Source organism: Magnolia sinica, chromosome 5 (assembly GCF_029962835.1).
Source record: "Magnolia sinica isolate HGM2019 chromosome 5, MsV1, whole genome shotgun sequence".
NCBI classification, from domain to species: domain Eukaryota; kingdom Viridiplantae; phylum Streptophyta; class Magnoliopsida; order Magnoliales; family Magnoliaceae; genus Magnolia; species Magnolia sinica.
Window position 1 is genome coordinate 94,631,250 of NC_080577.1, and position 19,536 is coordinate 94,650,785.

Consider the following 19,536-nt stretch of genomic DNA (forward strand, 5'->3'; position numbering starts at 1 on the left):
GATAGAATATCTTCTTAGTGTGGAATCATCACCAATATCTTAAAACTCCCATTGAAATCAGTTTCAGTAACCACTGTATGGGGTTGAAGTTTGCATCTATAGAAAAAAAGTATTTTGTTCTAGAGCCTGTTTGGATAAGTGGAAACCAAAAACTAGATGAGGAGAGGAATATTCACATCCAAGTATGGAAAGGAAATCTATGGAAAAGAACCTTAAATTACTTGCTTGTTTTGCTGGTCAATGGTCAAAAAAGTTTCTCTCAAAGTGGGTGGAAATCTCCACTTCTTAGGTTTTAGAGAGGAAAAGGAAACTGCCCTCTTTTAGTGAAAAACTGTGGAAAGGAAAACCAATTTCCTTAGTCCTCGCCTATTCCAAACAAGGAAAACCGTTACATCAGAGGAAATTGCTTGTCTTTCCTTTGCGGAATCCCATTTTCCACCAATCCAAACAGGCCCTGAGAAGAGACCGTCTTTGGTCTATCCCTAGTTTATACACACACACACACACACACACACACACACACACACACAGAGGAATGCTCACCTGTGCACCTTCTTACGTGAGCACCCATGCGCACCTTTGCACATGTGTCATGGGTGCATAATCTGAACGGTCCATGTGATGCAGCACCCTTTGAAACCCCACAAGCCCAATTTTCAGCCTGATACAAAACTCTGGTGGGCCATGGAAAAAGGAAACAGTTTCCTGCCTTGATTTGCATTTCTCTTTTCTATGGCCCACTATAGTTTTGGATCAGGCTGAAAATTGGGCCCATAGAGATTCAAGGGGTGCCACATCATGTGGACTGTTCAGATTCTGTGCCCATGACACGTGCAAAGGTGCGCACGGGTGCTTACGTAAGACGGTGCGCAGGTGAACTTTCCTCTCTCTCTCTCTCTCTCTCTCTCTCTCTCTCTCTATATATATATATATATATATATATATATATTTCTTGTGTTGTTTCCTGTAATGTTCTTGCATTATTTCAAGTCTTGTATGTGGGAATCTTTGCAGCTCTTTACTATTTTTTTTTTTTATAACATTTTTGCTCTTTCGAGGTGGCAAAATCATCAGCCTACTGTGGCCCATTTCTGATTAAATTTTTGTTTGATGGTTTGCGGCAACATGAGGTTCTCACTCATTGGGTTAAAGGCGATGGCTTTTGGCCTTGGAGTTGGGCCAATGATCTTCTATAGGATGGGTTCATGGTGAAGATTAGGTACATAACTTGATACTGTCAGTGGATAATATTGATCCGTGATGAATCCTTGGATCCTAAAACCGAGGATTTGCACAATGTCCTTGGGTTTCCAGTTCTGGCAAGTGGGAACTGTGGTTTGGTAATCCAAAAAAAGTATGTGGAATCCCACTATAGATGGACCAACCCCCAAAATATCCTTGATGGGGTAATGCTAATCTATGTTTGGAAAATTGGAAAAACTTAATTCGAAGCTTTATCGAGGCTCAAAAAAATCGATTTGGTCATTCAAACATAACTTGTTCAAGACTCGGTCGATTTCATCAACTCAGCTCGATTCGACTTGACAATACTCAACTTGGCAAGACACTACACTTTGTATAAGTTTTAAATATTAAATATTACTGAATTTTGGTATTCAGGATTACTCAAGACTCGATTCAACTCCATAGACTTTTGAGTCGATTTGAGTGTTTTTGAGCCCTATGCTATGAATCTAACCTTTTGAATTGTGGCCTACAAATAGATGGGTAAAAAGATATATTAAGCAGCAATCCACATTCAAATAAAAAGAGTCCCAAGATTGGTGGCCAGGATCACCCAATCGGGGAATTTTTTGAGACAGTCCATCTAAGGTGTTGAGCAACAAACCAGTGCTTATTGCTTACTGAATTACAAGGTTCTCTTGTCGGAGATGGAAACCCAAGAATACTATGGAAAGCCTTAGGTCAAGGATCTTGTAATTCATCTTAATCTGCAGGCGTAATATCTCTTGGTTTGGTGAGATTTATAGATGTAGATGAGGCAAAAAAAATCACAGGGAGCAACCTTGCTATGTACAGTGTTGTCTTGAGAATTAAGCAAAGTTCTAAATCCCTATATGTGCAGTTCCAAAATGAAGAATAAAGTAAAAACTGAATTGAATACTTGAAGTATGAGATTTTATAAAAATGAAGGAAAAGATTATTCTCTTGAGACTTTCTGACCAATGATATTGAAGCTAACAGCAAACGCCCTTAGGTTGAGTCACTAGGACACTATAGTAGAATCGTGATTTTAGGGTTTGGGAAGCACCCTATGAACATTCTCCTTTTCATTGAATTAATTCTTACAACAAAACATGATTAAAACAAAATTGTTTCTCTTTTTCTTTTTTCTTTCATGAGCACTCTAAAAATATTTCTTGTTTATGAACATTGTCATTCATTCTTGAATCTTGACATGTGTCTTTATGAGCATTCATTGAGCTTTCTTTCCTTTTCTGGGATTGTCTTGTAATGTTTTCCATCTTTTAATTTTATTCTTTTTTATAGGCACTCTCTGATTATTCCAAAATCCCATTTTTCATCCTTGGTTGCAACTCCTCCTTCTGTAAGTCATTCATTTCCATTTGACCATAACTATTTAGATGAAGTTTGTTATCTTTTCCCATGAAGTATCCATCTCACCAAAATGACGAATCTTGTTCTCAGAAACTTTTTGGCATGAGAATCTCGGGGATTTTTTTATTCTTTTTTAGGGGGTTATTAGGCAAGGGAAAGGTGCATGGTTTATGAAAAGACGGGGATTCTGGAAACATCTAAATTTGGGGACTTTTCAAATGAAAGTGAATGAAAAACGAAAAGAAAAGATATTATCATGATTTTTATTTTATTTTATAGTAATATTTTCCTGATATATTGTTTATGAAGAATACAGTGAGCATAGATCATTGTCATCTAAGCCTATTCCAATAAATTGGGGTCAACAATGAGCATGGATGGTGGCGTTATTTGTCACTGATGAAGATACGTTCTTTATATGATGCATGAGTTGTCTTATGAACTATCTAGAGCAAGGTGTTCCAAAACGGTAACGGTGGCCGTAATGGCCACCACCGTTACCGTTATGATACGGGCCGTAACGGCTATTACAGCCCCCGTATCGGCCGTTACAACTGTTTTTTATTTTTTTGAAAAAACTGTTACTAGGCCATTACGGGGCCGTTACAACCTGTTTTTCTGTAATGGCCGTTTTGAACCCGTAACGCGTAACAGTTATGACCGTTACTGTTACGTAACGGCCGTAACAGCCGTTACGTAACCGATTTTGAATATCTTGATCTAGAACCACAGAGGAAAGGAAGCCTTTGTGGTGGTGCATATATGGTTTACAAAAATGTTATTTAATATAATCCAGAAATGCTGAAACGGGTTTCGTGCCTGACCATTATCTTATTGCGTATCTGGGTAACACAGGCCATCAGTTGGTGTTTGGAATGGCTATTTTGAACATTCCTAACAGATCTATTTTCAAATGTTACTCATCACCAGAGTGTCCTGTATCCATTACGATACGACCGATATGTAACGGTAACGGTCGACACCGTTACGCGATACGGGGTCGAAACACCCCGGCCGTCTATGACCGTAACGGCTATTGCGGGCCTAAAGAAAATATGGAAAAAAAATACCTTTTTTTTTTTCTTTCTTTTCTTCTTCCTCTTCTCCTTCTTCTTCTTCTTCTTCTTCTTCCTCTTCTTCATCTTCTCAGACTGCCGCGGCTGCGACCATTCTTTTTCTTCTTCTTCTTCTTCTTCTTCTTCTTCTCTCTCTCTCTCTCTCTCTCTCTCTCTCTCTCTCTCTCTCTCTCTCTCTCCTTTTCGGTTTCCCTCTCTCTTCTTTTTCATTTCGATATTGAAAACGAAATAGCCACGCACTTTAAATTTGTTTTTTGACGTTTTCTGCGGTGCACGCTGAACAGTGCACTTGCACTGTTTTGTTACATGGGCCCGCCGCCCGCCTTAATTTATGTGTAGTATATCCATGCCATCCACTATAATGTTTATTTTCCATCGAACCTGTCGATAAGGTCACATAAACTTTGACCTTGATGAAGGGATAACACAAATAGTAGCTTGATCAAAAAAAAAAAAAAGGTGTTAAGAAATTTTTAATGGTGGGAATTAAATCCTTATTTTGTGGTTCACCTAAGATTTGGATCAACCTCATTTTTTGGATGAGGCCCTAAAATAAGTTGGCAAAAAGGATGGCCCACATGGATATACAACAAATGCATTGAGGTGGGCCCCACTACTTTTAAAGGAATACTCAGTAGTAGTCCACTGAAGATTTAGATCTACCTGAATTTTTGGACCATGCCTTAAAATGAGTTGGCAAAAACAGATTGATGGCGTTGATATACAAATACATCGAGGTGGCCGGCCTGGCCCACTAGTGGTCCACCTGAGATCTGGATTTACCTTTTTTTTTTTTTTTTTCCAATTGTTTTTTGAAATAAGACCATTTAATATTTTTCATTTTTCGCTATTGAATAAATGTCCACCAATCCATTAGTGGGATAAGTGCCAATAGATTGCATTAATTTGAGGTTAGTTTGGGGCATCAAATGGTCCCCGAACCAGCCCTGAATCAACAACACTATTTACCTCAATCTAATTTTAATTTTTTTGAAGATTTATGGGGAAAAATGATATCAAATTATTAGGTATATGAATTACATAGTAGGATACAAAAGTCCCTAAACTCTATATATTGAAATAAAATGCATGTGAGTCACGAGGTATGCAATGCACTAGTACTATAAATAAAAGGAAAACTTGAAAATATAAGATGTTTTGGTATTACATTCATTATAATAAATTTATATAGATATTATATAGTTAGAAAACTAAATATAAAAGGTTTACAATTAATTCCATGTTGTTTGGTTCATAAATTCATCAGATAGTTTGATACAACTTCTCACCAAAGAGTGGACTGTTACACCACCATAAACATGTTCCAATTTATAAATGAATACATATTTGGAATGCTTAGAATATTCCGGATTTAATTTATGTTTTTTCATATTTTTTTGGGAAAAAAAATTGCACTGTTACTGGCCGTTACACCCCCATATCGCCATTACACCCCCGTATCCATATTGGTATCGGTGGGCACCGTTACGCCAACCGATACCGATACGGAATACCTTGCTCATCACACAACCATACATATCACTGTAAGCAGAGAATATACCCCAGACACCTTGAAATGAGTGGTGGGCCAAAGTCATATCTGATCTGTGCCAAAGTCCTATCTGATTTGATGGCATATTTGGGTAAAATATGACAAGAGTCATCGTTTTTAGTATGTCTAATTTGAACTTTCCTGATAGGTCTATTTTTGAACATTGTAGAAGATGTTGAAGATCTGTATTTCTTTACTCTTTTGGTTTCTTTAGTTTCTCGAACCAAATTGTAAGGACTGTATACTCGACGTCCTCCATTGCATTGTCCACATGGAAACTTTGAGAGATTGCAAATGAATAGAAAATGATTCTAATCACTCATATTTAATACTTCTAGAGTCACATGATTATTTAAGAAATAAAATAAATCAATCTACAGAAAAAATGGTACAAATAGAAACTGCCTATTCTGTACAAGGAGCTTTGCTAAGCCCAAACACGTGTAGAAGCCATCTAATGCACATGCCACCACATTTTCCAACATGGCATGCAGGTGAAATATCCAAGCCATCCATCAGGTGGACCTCACCGTGTAGATGTTTTTTTTGCCAAAAGATAAAGGTGGTCCTTTCAGTAAGTGTGCCATGATTTAGAAATAAGTTGACGGGTAGAAAACTTCGGCTGATTTTTTCACAATTATGTTTTTACTGTTAATCGTGGCCCACCTGACTAGTGGAAGGACATGGTTCTTGGGATAGGGAAGTGACATAGTGGTACCCTTCTGATGGATAATTTGGATACTGCACCTGTCTGAGATGCGGGGATATGTTGTGGCATGTGCATTAGCTGACTTGTACACATGTGAGTAGCAACTAGCAAAGCTCCTCTACAAGTGTAACTATTAAGTGTAATAGCTCATTCACATGTACTTACCCTCTTGAATAAAATTTTATTCTGCTCAATCTTTCTTTAGTATTAGCACTTAGACTGTTTGGGTGCTTAAGTGAATTGAATTGCAAATAATCAGTTAATTGGATGGAAATTACGAAACCTGGTAATGTTTCTAGAATCTAGTATTTGTAATGAAGTAGCTCTTAAATTGCAGCTACATACCTTTCAAGTCCAACTTGAAAATAACACAAGACCTCAATATGAATGCTATGGAACCTAACTACAATTTGGATATACTCCCTTTGTAAGACTAATAATTGCAATTCAATTCAATACATCCAAACACGCTGAAAAAAATACAGGACAATTTTGAAATTCTTATGCATCCCCATTTTAATGGCTTTTGAGTTCTCATAATACATAATATGTTTGATTGTAAGGCATCCATCAACAAGCTTCTAGATTCATGTCTGCTAAACTTGCGTGCAGGTAGTAGCAGCCATGTGTTCTACAGTTCCTTTCCTTAGCAATGCAATTATGAAAGCTACTCATTGTGGTACGAGTGGCATATTATGTTCTACAGTTCCTTTCCTTAGCATGCTCTATTCTCTTTGTAGAATGATAATAAGAGCTTTGCTAAGCCCACATGCATGTACAAGTTGGATAATGCACATGCCACCGTGTATGCCAGCATGGCACAAAGGTGAAATATCCAAGCCATCCATCATGTGAACCTCACCATGTAGATGCCACAGGCAAAAAGATAAAGGTGGTCCACTCAGTAGGTGTGCTATGGAGTTAGAAATAAGTAGATGGGTTAGATGGCCAGTCTTTGTCATAACCATACATTTGTTTAGTTAATTTCCCACCTGATTAATGGACAGACCTGATTATTGGATAGTGAACATGCACGGTGGTAACATTCTGTTGGATGGCTTGGATATTTCAACTGTATGCCACGCCGGCATATGTGGTGCCGTGTGCATTAGCAGACTTGTTCGCATGTATGGGCTTAGCAAAGCTCCAATAATAATCTCATGATCTTCTTCTGTTTTTCCCCAGTAAGATGGGGTCATATTCATGTCACCTAACCGTAGGGCATGTAGATTGTCCCTGTCATGTCAGAGGAATCATAAGGTCCTGCTCATCAATAAATGTACAATTCTCGGACATGCATGAGTCCATGCATGTGGGGCCATGGTTCGATGATCCAAACCATTGGTCTAGTAGGATCACCATTGATGGGGAATTCACAAAAATCTCCAAGACTGAAAATCCCAACCCTTCGACTGTTGAACTATTCTCCCTTGAAAGTGGACCTCGCGGTATTTTCTCCTTAACAGGCTAATTTGGTCAATTAATCGAAAGTTTATGGCCTTCCAATCTGGAAGATCTTTGAGGAATCTCTCATCTCTAGTGCAGCCCATCACATCAACGTTTTAGACCACCGATCCATGCCCCAACATGTACAGCATCCTGTTTGTTGGTGAACTGTACGTTTACTATTTCAAACCCTATAATTCCTCATGTATACAATGTATGCAGTTTATCAAACGATGCAGGACATCTGATGAAATATAAGAAGAGCAAGAGCAGATACTTCTTGCCTCCTAAGTTGAGTATGCACAGATGCTAATCAAATCACGTTGACTTAGATTTGATAAATCCACACCCAAAACATTACATATGAATGCCTGGTTTCTGCTTGAATCTTTCTATAAATCAAATATTTCTAATGAGAGGTTGGATCCTTCAGAGAGTTGTAATTTTGTTACTGTTTAAGGAATGGAAGACCGTCCTCTATCAACAGAAATACAACTTTCTACTAATTGTGTTAAGCAGGACACAGCGATAGAAGAAAAATTTGCTCGAGTACATCCAGACATATTGCAATGTGATAAAGTGGTACTTCATCCTTTAAATCTGGATCATGTTCAAGTGATCCAAACCATTTATGCGATGAGTCTCGACTTTTACAATCGATAGACAACAAATCTAATTTCTTAAATTGGATAAGTTCAACCATTTGAAATTTGGCTCATTTTCTTTGAAAATGGACGGTGACCATAACCTTTGTGTAATCAAATGAAATATTCAATCTGATACAATTTTCAGGCATCCCCAGTCCAAGGGGTGCCCTATCTCATCAACAGTTTGGGTCATTGAAGAACACCTAATTCCAATGGATAGGTCCCAATGTATGTTGTAATACGTTGGGATGTATTCGAATGAACCTCGAGAAGAAGAGAGCCCATTCATTTCAAACATTATATCTATCATGTGTACGCTGCAACAGGCTAGTATGGAAGACATTTATTTCTGTTTGAATGGAATCTACAGTTTCAGTGCAGTTGTGGTGAGTAAGAATGGTGGAAATGATGTAAAATGAAAAATGGCAATGAACTGTCATATAAATACTATATGGTAATATCCTATATAAATTTCCTAAAGCAAGGATATGTACACTTGATTCCTTCGTAATGTTATGGGGCTGGAAGTTATTAGTTGACTTGGTTGATAGATGGACAATGCTCTTCAACCAAACATTCTAATTGCCAGTGAGTTGAAGCTATTGACACGGTAGCTACCCAGTGACTATATCTGATGTAGACCGAACATAATGCAAACATGCATGCCAATGGTTAATTTCTAGCAGCATCGAACTAAATTTACTTTTGAGGCAGGAGGAATAAATGCATTATCTCTAGTGTGCAATAATGATCATTATCTTACAAACCCCGAAATTTGCCATTAACCTTCCATGTCCTTCATATGAAAATTTATTGTTCTTCAGCGTGCAATATGGATCCATATTGGTATACTATAGACATTCAAGGCATATGGTGATTTTGATCCCTTCATTTGTGATCTTGGGATCTGGATGTAAATGATATATGGAATCACTAGCGAAAATGTAAAAGGGGGTTTCTAAATTAGAACAGTATCATAGTGAAAAATCTAGATACGAATAGTACTACCACAGTATGGGATCATATAGTTTCCTACAATAACCTATGGTCTAATTGAAGTTATGGCCCTTGATAGAGTGGAATGGTGGAGCAAGATGTGTAGTCAACCCCAATTGGTTGGGTTAAGGCTTAGATGATGATGACTTTCTTACAGTGTTTTAGAAGGCATGGGGGGCTTATGATGAGGCTCTCCAAAAAAGCCTTTAGGCATAGACCATAAGGCTTAAAGAGGTTTAATCCTAGATAGTGAGTACTATCAGTGGCATACACATCTCTTATGCTTTATGCCCTGAATGTGTATCTTTTAAATTTACTTTTACCTTGTAATCCCTCTACCACCATGTAAGCAAGGGTAAGGATTTGAAGGAACCCTATTTTGGAGGTGCTTTTGAGTTTGGACCCATTGGAGAATTCTTCCAAATTCTTCTCCCTCTTTCTTTTAGGCCCCGTTTGGATGGCTCATTACCATAGTAATGTGTAAAAGATATATGATGGTAGCCAACTACACAGTATGGGATCATATGGTTTCCTACAATGACCTATGGTCTAATTGAAGTTATGGCCCTTGATAGAGTGGAATGGTGGAACAAGATGTGTAGCCAACCCCAATTAGTTGGGTTAAGGCTTAGATGATGACGACTTTCTTACAGTGTTTTAGAAGGCATGGGGGGCTTATGACGAGGCTCTCCAAAAAGGCCTTTAGGCATAGACCATAAGGCTTAAAGAGGTTTAATCCTAGACAGTGAGCACTATCAGTGGCATACACATCTCTTATGCTTTATGCCCTGAATTTGTATCTTTTAAATTTACTTTTACCTTATAATCCCTCTACCACCATGTAAGCAAGGGTAAGGATTTGAAGGAACCCTATTTTGGAGGTGCTTTTGAGTTTGGACACATTGGAGAATTCTTCCAAATTCTTCTCCCTCTTTCTTTCAGGCCCCGTTTGGATGGCTCATTACCATAGTAATGTGTAAAAGATATATGATTACCAATTTCCGGGGTTGTCAGCATAAATGGAAGATTTCCCACCGTACAATGGTTTTGTTTGGATGGGCCTGGTTTTGAATGCATAAATAAATAGTGGTAGAGGTAACCTGTTTAGATATCACCTCAGGTTTGTGTGTAAACCATTGATTAATGTTTTGGTGCACCACCTGCAGAACCTAACCCCATCTCCTCCTGCAGGTTACTGTGTTACATACTCAAACATCACCTCAACATTAGACAGATAATAAACCCCAACCTCGTGAGTTATATGTCTACAAATCCAGCTATGTATACAGTATGTAGTTAACGAAGATGGGGTGCCCAAATACAGTACCCGACGATGTATGATTCCTGCGACCGCATGTTGTCATTTACATACTGTAGTCTCAGTTGATTGATATTAGCAATCAACTTCAGATTGGAAGGACCCATCTTCTATACTGTACGTGTTGTACGCCTCCCCCAGTATGGACTGAAAAGTCCATATGAATTAAGACAGACTAGATACCATCCAGATTATGTCTGGACAGCGTGTTTGCCCATGATGAAGCGTTTAAGTTTGTGTACAGTACTAGATAGATTGTGTGAACCATACGGTGGGAGATTCCAACTATAGCTGTGTATTATGTGTGAAATGTCTCCCGACACAAGCAAGCCAAGAGGTCGAAACACTGTAGTCTCTGCCGGCTGTAGCAAACCTTGTATGAAGGGATGCAGGTCAAAGGAAGCCATTGAAGAGTGTTTTTGGGAAGACAATAGTAGTACAGATTTGCAACTTACCTGGGTAATGGAGGTATGTTCTCGGTGGTGGTTTCCTCCAGCCACTGGTGGAGAGGAATTTGGAAGGGGGAAGGAGTGGCGAGTGTCTATCCTCTCTCATTCAGTAGCACAAGATGGAGCCATGGTAGTGAATTCTCAAGGCCCTGTTTGGATGGCCCATTGCCACTATAATGTGGTGTAAAACTCACATGATTTTAAAAAAATGTGATCGGATATCCACCGCTAACGCTGTTTTTTAGGTGTCTGATTTATGAGTAATGTACATGAAAATATACAGCCACATTTTGTGTTCCTTTAAGACCTATTTGGATGGGCCATTACCACAGTATTGTGTTGTAAAAGAGCAATGATTACTAATTTCCAGGACTGTTGGCATAAATGGAAGATTCCCCACCCTACAACGCTTGTGTTTAGATGGGCCTGTTTTTTGAAATGTGTAAATCCATAGCAGCAGAGGTAACCTGTTCGGATATTGCCTGAGGATTGTCTGTAAACCGTTGGTTAATGTTTCGGTACTCCACCCACAGTATCTAACCCCATCTCCTCTTGCAGGTTTTACTGTGTTACATACCCAAACTCCACCTCAACATCGTGCAGATAATAAACCCCAACCTCGTGAGTTATGTGTCTAGGAGTCCTGCGATCGTATGTTGTTGTTTACATACTATAGTCTCAATAGATTGACATTAGCGATCCATTGTGGATTTGAAGGACCCATTTTTTATATTGTACGTGTTGTACACCTCTCCCGATCTGTACTGAAAAGTCTATATGAATTGAGAGAGACTACATATCATCCAGATTATGCGTGGACAGCATGTTCGTCCATGATGAAATATCTAAGCTCGTGTGTGTACAGTACGAGATAGATTGTGTGAACCATAAGGTGGAAGATTCCAACTATAGCTGTGTATTACGTGTGGAATGTCTCCCGACACGAGCAGCGCCGGGTGGTCCAAACAGTGTTGTCTCTGTCCGCTGTAGCAGACCTTGCATGAAGGGAAGCAGGAAAGGAGGCCATCGGAGAGTGCTTTTGAGAAGACAATAGTAGTATAGATTTGCAATTTACTTGGGTTATGGAGGCACGTTCTCGCTGGTGGTTCTTCTAGCCACTGGTGGAGAGGGATTTGGAAGGGAGGAGTGGTGAGCATCTATCCTCTCTCATTCACTGCCGCAAGATGGAGGAGCCATGTTAGTGGATTCTTAAAGGAACACAAAATGCGACTATATATTTTTGCGTACACCACAAATCATAGAAGCCGATCAACAGTTGGAGATATTTTCAATGCAAATCCCCTGGAAATCTCTTCCGATGTGCTGAGTTGGTGGTGGATTACACCAATTGGAGAGCGATGGGGACATCACGCGCACACGCACGCCCCCTACGCACGTACGCAAGGAGGAGGAGGCCCCCACCATCGATCTAGATCAATGACGACGTCCAGGGAGGGCCTCCTAGTTAGAGGATTGCATTTTGGTTCATTGGAGTGGACCCGAGAGTCATGTGAATCCCACTATGGGTTCTCATGATCGTGGCCCACTATTCTAATTGATCTAGTACTTTAGGTTTTGCTTATTATTGTTATTAGGAATATCATGGACGGTTTAGATTGTTTTGATTAGTTGTTATTTTTATTATTTCGTCTCCAAGTAATAGGTTGCGCACGTGGTGCGAGTTTTAGGGTATAGGGTTCTATTATAAATAGCCACCCCTTGTAGTTTTTTTTCTCAATGAAGATTAATAAAATTGCTGCGTTTTTTTGTTCTTCTAAATTTTCGAGTTGTGGAGATTCAATTGGGTGCGAAACTCTCCCTTCCTTAAAGAGCTAACTACCGTGGTGCGAAACCACACCAATCCCGATTCGCCCCCCACCTTCTTCCATCCATATTTCTCCTCCTACAAGCATTTTATCTGCAAATCCATCAGTATTGTGTTGTAAAAGAGAAATGATTACTAATTTCCAGGACTGTTGGCATAAATGGAAGATTCCCCACCCTACAACGCTTGTGTTTAGATGGGCCTGCTTTTTGAAATGTGTAAATCCATAGCAGTAGAGGTAACCTGTTCGGATATTGCCTGAGGATTGTCTGTAAACCGTTGGTTAATGTTTCGGTACTCCACCCACAGTATCTAACCCCATCTCCTCTTGCAGGTTTTACTGTGTTACATACCCAAACTCCACCTCAACATCGTGCAGATAATAAACCCCAACCTCGTGAGTTATGTGTCTAGGAGTCCTGCGATCGTATGTTGTTGTTTACATACTATAGTCTCAATAGATTGACATTAGCGATGGATTTGAAGGACCCATTTTTTATATTGTACGTGTTGTACACCTCTTCCGATCTGTACTGAAAAGTCTATATGAATTGAGAGAGACTACATATCATCCAGATTATGCGTGGACAGCATGTTCGTCCATGATGAAATATCTAAGCTCGTGTGTGTATAGTACGAGATAGATTGTGTGAACCATAAGGTGGAAGATTCCAACTATAGCTGTGTATTACGTGTGGAATGTCTCCCGACACGAGCAGCGCCGGGTGGTCCAAACAGTGTTGTCTCTGTCCGCTGTAGCAGACCTTGCATGAAGGGAAGCAGGAAAGGAGGCCATCGGAGAGTGCTTTTGAGAAGACAATAGTAGTACAGATTTGCAATTTACTTGGGTTATGGAGGCACGTTCTCGCTGGTGGTTCTTCTAGCCACTGGTGGAGAGGGATTTGGAAGGGAGGAGTGGTGAGCATCTATCCTCTCTCATTCACTGCCGCAAGATGGAGGAGCCATGTTAGTGGATTCTTAAAGGAACACAAAATGCGACTATATATTTTTGCGTACACCACAAATCACAGAAGCCGATCAACAGTTGGAGATATTTTCAATGCAAATCCCCTGGAAATCTCTTCCGATGTGCTGAGTTGGTGGTGGATTACACCAATTGGAGAGCGATGGGGACATCACGCGCACACGCACGCCCCCTACGCACGTACGCAAGGAGGAGGAGGCCCCCACCATCGATCTAGATCAATGACGACGTCCAGGGAGGGCCTCCTAGTTAGAGGACTGCATTTTGGTTCGTTGGAGTGGACCCGATAGTCATGTGAATCCCACCATGGGTTCTCATGATCGTGGCCCACTATTCTAATTGATCTAGTACTTTAGGTTTTGCTTATTATTGTTATTAGGAATATCATGGATGGTTTAGATTGCTTTGATTAGTTGTTATTTTTATTATTTTGTCTCCAAGTAATAGGTTGCGCACGTGGTGCGAGTTTTAGGGAATAGGGTTCTATTATAAATAGGCACCCCTTGTAGTTTTTTTTCTCAATGAAGATTAATAAAATTGTTGCGTTTTTTTGTTCTTCTAAATTTTCGAGTTGTGGAGATTCAATTGGGTGCGAAACTCTCCCTTTCTTGAAGAGCTAACTACCGTGGTGCGAAACCACACTTATCCCGATTCGCCCCTCACCTTCTTCCATCCATATTTCTCCTCCTACAAGCATTCTATCTGCAAAGCCATCAATATTTGTAGGCGTTTCTCCATCTACAGTAGATTTCCAGAATCTGGCCCTGCAGGAGGTCTGAAACTTCGGCGAAGCACTACGCACAAACCGTGCATCGGATCGAGTTGAGATTTGGTGGTTTTAGAGTCCATCCCTAGCCGACCAGGGCCAAGGTGGCCTTTTTCTGAATTGTGGGCCCCACACACGTGCGGCCGGGTTCACACACACGTGCGTCTGGGCCATTGTTGTTGTCCACACGTGTGGTACTTTTCTAGTTTGTCTCTCTCTTCTCTTTTACCTCTCTTTCACCCCAAATCCCTAACCCTAATCCTAAATTACTCAAATCTCCAATTTTATGCCCTTTCTTCAACTTTAAGGTTCCTCGAATTGAAATCTGTGAATCCCTTGGATTGGAAAATTATTTCTGTGCATGTGTGGATGAATTTACCCTCCTTTGATTTTTGTTTGGTCTATAATTTTGATTGATCCGGTCCTAGCATGTGTAAGCCTGGATCCGCATAAGATTCCCCTTGATTGAGTGTTTGAACTTTTGTGTGGGATGTGGAATTTTGTATAATTGTTTCTGAACTAGTGTGATCTAAAGCCTGAAAATCTTGCACATCATACTTGAATTTCATGTCCTGCATCAGACAGGTCATAAATCAGACGCTTGAAACACAATGCTGGCAGTGGATATCCAGACAATTTTATTTTATTTTTCTTCTTCTTTTTAATCATGCACGTTTTACACCACAATACAATGGTAATGGGCAATTCAAACAAGGCCTTAGGTAAAGGATGAATGAGAACCATGGTTCCAAAACTCTTGACTTGACTTAAAACTCAGCTGGGCCAACTCAACTAGGCAAGATTTCTGGCCAAGTCTGTAGGTAGAATTTGAGAATGACTTGGCTGAGTCACTGCAAAAGTTGTCGAGTCGACCTGCTAACTCATTTGACTTGACACTACTAGCTCTGACTCGGGCCAAGTCACTCGCCTTGTCAGAGCTCATTTTCATTAAAAGGAAAAAAAAATGTACATGGGCCTGATTCAAACCCTCAACCTCCTTCAAAGAAGTAAGAGCACTTAACAAACTGGTTATCCAACAAGGCAACACCTAGTTACTTCTTGCTCCTTTTCCTATTTTATCATACTTATACAAAGGTAATTAATCTAAATACATTTGTTTATTATTGAGTCCTCGGGTGGAGTCTTCAAGTCAACTCGACTTGAATGAACGAGTCAAGTCGAGTTTTTGAATTTGTAAACTCTGATGAGAAATGGTGTTTATTTCCATACTCTACTGGTTTCGTGTTTAATACTTTAATGCTTTCATAACTTTTTCTTTAGTTGGTTATTGACTTTGAAACTTTTGGCCTAGTATGCATTGAGGGCCAGGATCGTGTCATCTTTGGTCCTGGTGGACTGTGGTCCATTCTACCATCACGTTAAGATAGATGCTCATTTGGTTAATTTGATTGGTCCCATCTCAGTGGATCCCACATTTAGATAATTTATTTTTATTTATTTGTGTTTCATTAACATAGAATTAAGTTCGATTATTATTATCTTTGTTGGCGAGCCAATCATGACCTTTGTTTAGGTTTTAAGCTAGATTCAGGATCAAGCTAAGCTACTAGAAATATGTACCCTCCCCACTAGGGTTTTATTATTATTGAATTCTGATTGAGTTTTGAGAGATGTCTCAACTTGCCAGCAAGGTTTAATCCTTTTTGCCGAAGGGAGGCATGGGGATCTTGCTGACTCAATTGCAGATTTCATGTCTTCATGAGATTAACTGATTTCTGCTCATTTGTTCACTGATTCCGTCATTCTATGGTCACCGAAAATCATTGCTGAGACACTTCTAGGGCCATATGGGCTGATTCATCAGTGTTCTGTCACCTTCACTGCACTCCATGTCCATCATAGTTTCTAGTTTCTATCCTTTCAAGCCTGCATTAGTTATTAATGTACCGCTTATGCATTTCTATTAAGGAATCACGTGTTAGAATTATTTTAACCTTAAAGTGTAATACTAAATGAATAGATTATAGAACAAAAAAAAAAACAATCATATGAAATATTAAAGCATTTTGCATTTTCTATAATTTCTAGGGTTTACCCTTAGGCCTGTTTGGATTGTGAATTCTGGCTGTAATGTAATGTAAAAGCACCATCATTATGATTTTATGACATTTGTTTAAACACGTAATTCTGTGGTAAAATGTGGATGTAATAGGAGACAATTAAAGGAATTTGTAATCATTACAATTGTATTGTAGTGGAAATCTCGTATCCAAACACAAGCATCAGTATATTTTTCCTGTTGATTTGACATTTCAGTTATGTAAAAGTATCATCATTATGATTTTACCATGCAATTCCAAACACGGGAATGGTGAGTCAAATTACCTGTTTTTCAAGAGACGTGTTGTAATTTGTAATCATTGCACTTTTACAATACATTACAGCCTTAATTTGCAATCCTAACAGGCCTTGGCTCCAAGTTGCATTGGGACACTTAAACAATCCATTCGCTTGATCTAGTTTGTATTAGGCCCACAGATTTTATGTGCTACCATGCAAATACCACACTAATCTGACAACTGGAACTATCTAATCATTAGCCTTTAATTTGGACAGTCTATATCATTTACACAAAAACAGGCCCAATTAACAATTTGATCAATCTATTTGTTGGATCCCATCATAGATTGCTTATGGTTCCAAAGATCACTTTTTATCAGGAAATACTAACCATCCCATCCATGGCTTGGAATAAGTATTGCTACAGAAATAAGGACAAATCAAGGCTGGATTGGATCATGTGAAGAGTGTGATTTTGTATAGTGGCCCATAAAATGCGTTCCGGACCTAATAAACAGTTCAGATTGATCGATAGAACTAAGTGACTGATGCAACTAGGAGCACTATAAGACTGTTAGATATAGTTCCCTGAGAGCAGTAAGAGTACTTCTCTATTCTTAATAATTGAATAGATAATACAGAATTTATTGCTGGTTGTTGTGATGTCCTTATTCCTTTAATTAACTTGTGTAATTCTCTCATCCCTAGTTAATTTTAAAAGTTTCATACATTGTGTTATTCTTTGACCTTCTTACTCGGAAATCATGAATGGTGCAGATTCATTTAACTTGTTGGTTAACAATGGTGCAGATGCGGGCCAAGTAATATTTCATGTATGTTATTTCACTGAAATCAGTTTATATCAATTGTCTAGATAGTGGCATAATTTTTTGAGCCCTTGCAGCACACCAGCAAGCATCGCACACTTGGATGTATCTTGGTCATCCATCAGGTGGGCTATACACGCACGATAGAAAATGGACAGTTGAAATAAATTGTGCGACAGCTTACCCTCGATGTACATACATCTCTAACCCCATGAGCCTACCAGCCTGACTTTTCTGCCAGGGGATGTTCACGGTGGGGCCCGCCTGATGAGCGGCCTGGATCTCACTTGTGCACTGCGAATATGACTCAATCCCCATTGTGCAATATCTGTACTATTTTTAGTTGAAACTCCAGGTCCAACCACTTATTTAACTGTAACCTCTTGCAATTACAGACACATCTTCACATAATTCCTCGTAAAGCACAGGATCGATTGTGGACGTCCAAGGTAAAAGCTTTTGTAACTTTGTAATTCTTATCAAGGGCTTGTTTAGTACTTTAGTTGCACCAAATATCATGAAATTTCATGATATTTGATCAATCAAATGTACCCTAAGCAAAGGGAAAATTTTATACATACACTGAAAGTCGGGGTGCACATATTTCCCACCATCCCAAAATTTGTTGGGAGCAATCTGAACATGCAATTTCAAAATGGAAATTTGAAAAGTAAAAAATTTATATTCTTGCTAGCTTGCTGACAACCTTCTGTTGGTGGTGGGACGTATGTCTGCACCGACTTTCGTTGGTCCTAGTGATCATTGAATTCACACCCTTAAATAAATGCATGTTGATGTTGGAGATGAAATTACAGGGCTTTAGGAGAAAGCCGCTGAAATTGAACCAGGACACAATTCAGCTAGCAGATTGCATCCGGGAAGGGCTGTCACTTCAGGTCAACCACTGTGATGGCTTTGAAGGTCAAAGATCTAAGCTTCCTGAAAATTCATGAATGCTGGACACACATTTTTATATTGAGGATTATAGGGTGTTCACTCCAGCTTTGCACACAATAGGCCAGTTTTCAATTCCAACGAGTGGGGGCCGATGGTTTGCTAATCCAAACCATCTGTTGTGCCCCAATGTGGATGGACCATTCCTCAAAATCACTGAGATTGGAAAATTTTAGCTGCTAATCTTGTGACCTTTTCAATTGAACGTGGACTATTGCTGTATTTCTCTTCTTTGCTGTCTATTTGTTGGATCAAAAGGTTATGGTCGATTACCCTACTGAGATGATTCGGGGCATGGTCCACCAACGGCGTGATGCAACATACAAGAGGTCTTGATCACCAGACCATGGGCTCCACCTGTCAAGAATGGAAAACCCACATGCTGTGCAAAGCCTGGGCCCGGGTATTCTATAATTCCCCTTGTATTTTATGTACTGTAAGTAAATTCATGTCTTGAATAAAATGTAAGGGCATGTTTGGATGTCACTTAAAAATGAGTTCATCTCATTCTCTTTAATTGTAGTTATCCATGATCTCTAATACATAATTACCATTAGAAAAAATGAGATGAACTCATTTTTAACTAGCACCCAAACAGGCCCTAAGTCTTCAATTCATTTTTTAGCTCACTCTGTGGTAAGCAAGCATGAGCATGATATTGTTAAAAATGTTACATACAGGATAAATGAACTGGGAAATTTTATGGAATCTAGTTAGGTTTTAATCGAAGCCACTCAAACATATCAATGCGGGCCGTTTACTTGTCTCAACATGTTTAGGAACTTTCTAGACTGTTGGGTTTCTAAATTAATAATAAATTAAACAGTTATATTAGTTTTTGTAATGTTAATCAGTATTGTAATAGGTATAAATTCTGAGCTTTTGGCTAATGATTTAGTCCACCATGATATTGCCAATGTCCACAACTTTTAAGCAACATACAGGATACTGGACCATCGGTCCAGACAGGCCATTTGTTCCATTCCACATTGGCCTGCCATGATGCAAAAATCACGTGGATTTGATGATCGTAGCACCAATTTTGTCAAAATCCTACGATTCACGATTTATGATTTGAATCGAATCTTAGGCAAAACAATTTGAA

The 19,536-nt window shown here is 39.2% G+C and overlaps 1 protein-coding gene across 2 annotated transcripts in view; it reads left to right on the forward strand.

Moving 5' to 3' along the window:
* Window positions 1–19,160, forward strand: part of LOC131246326 (adenylylsulfatase HINT3) — a 28,368-nt gene extending 9,208 nt beyond the window's left edge. Inside the window, exons 3-7 of one of the 2 annotated variants that reach the window (XM_058246305.1) lie at window positions 2,512–2,569; window positions 6,530–6,596; window positions 17,428–17,483; window positions 17,873–17,926; window positions 18,293–19,160. In XM_058246305.1, the coding sequence (XP_058102288.1) occupies window positions 2,512–2,569; window positions 6,530–6,596; window positions 17,428–17,483; window positions 17,873–17,926; window positions 18,293–18,430 (373 nt within the window). In that variant the 3' untranslated portion in view covers window positions 18,431–19,160. The remainder of the gene's footprint in view (window positions 1–2,511; window positions 2,570–6,529; window positions 6,597–17,427; window positions 17,484–17,872; window positions 17,927–18,292) is intronic. The other variant, XM_058246306.1, reaches the window with a different exon arrangement.
* The last annotated feature ends 376 nt before the right edge of the window (window positions 19,161–19,536 follow it).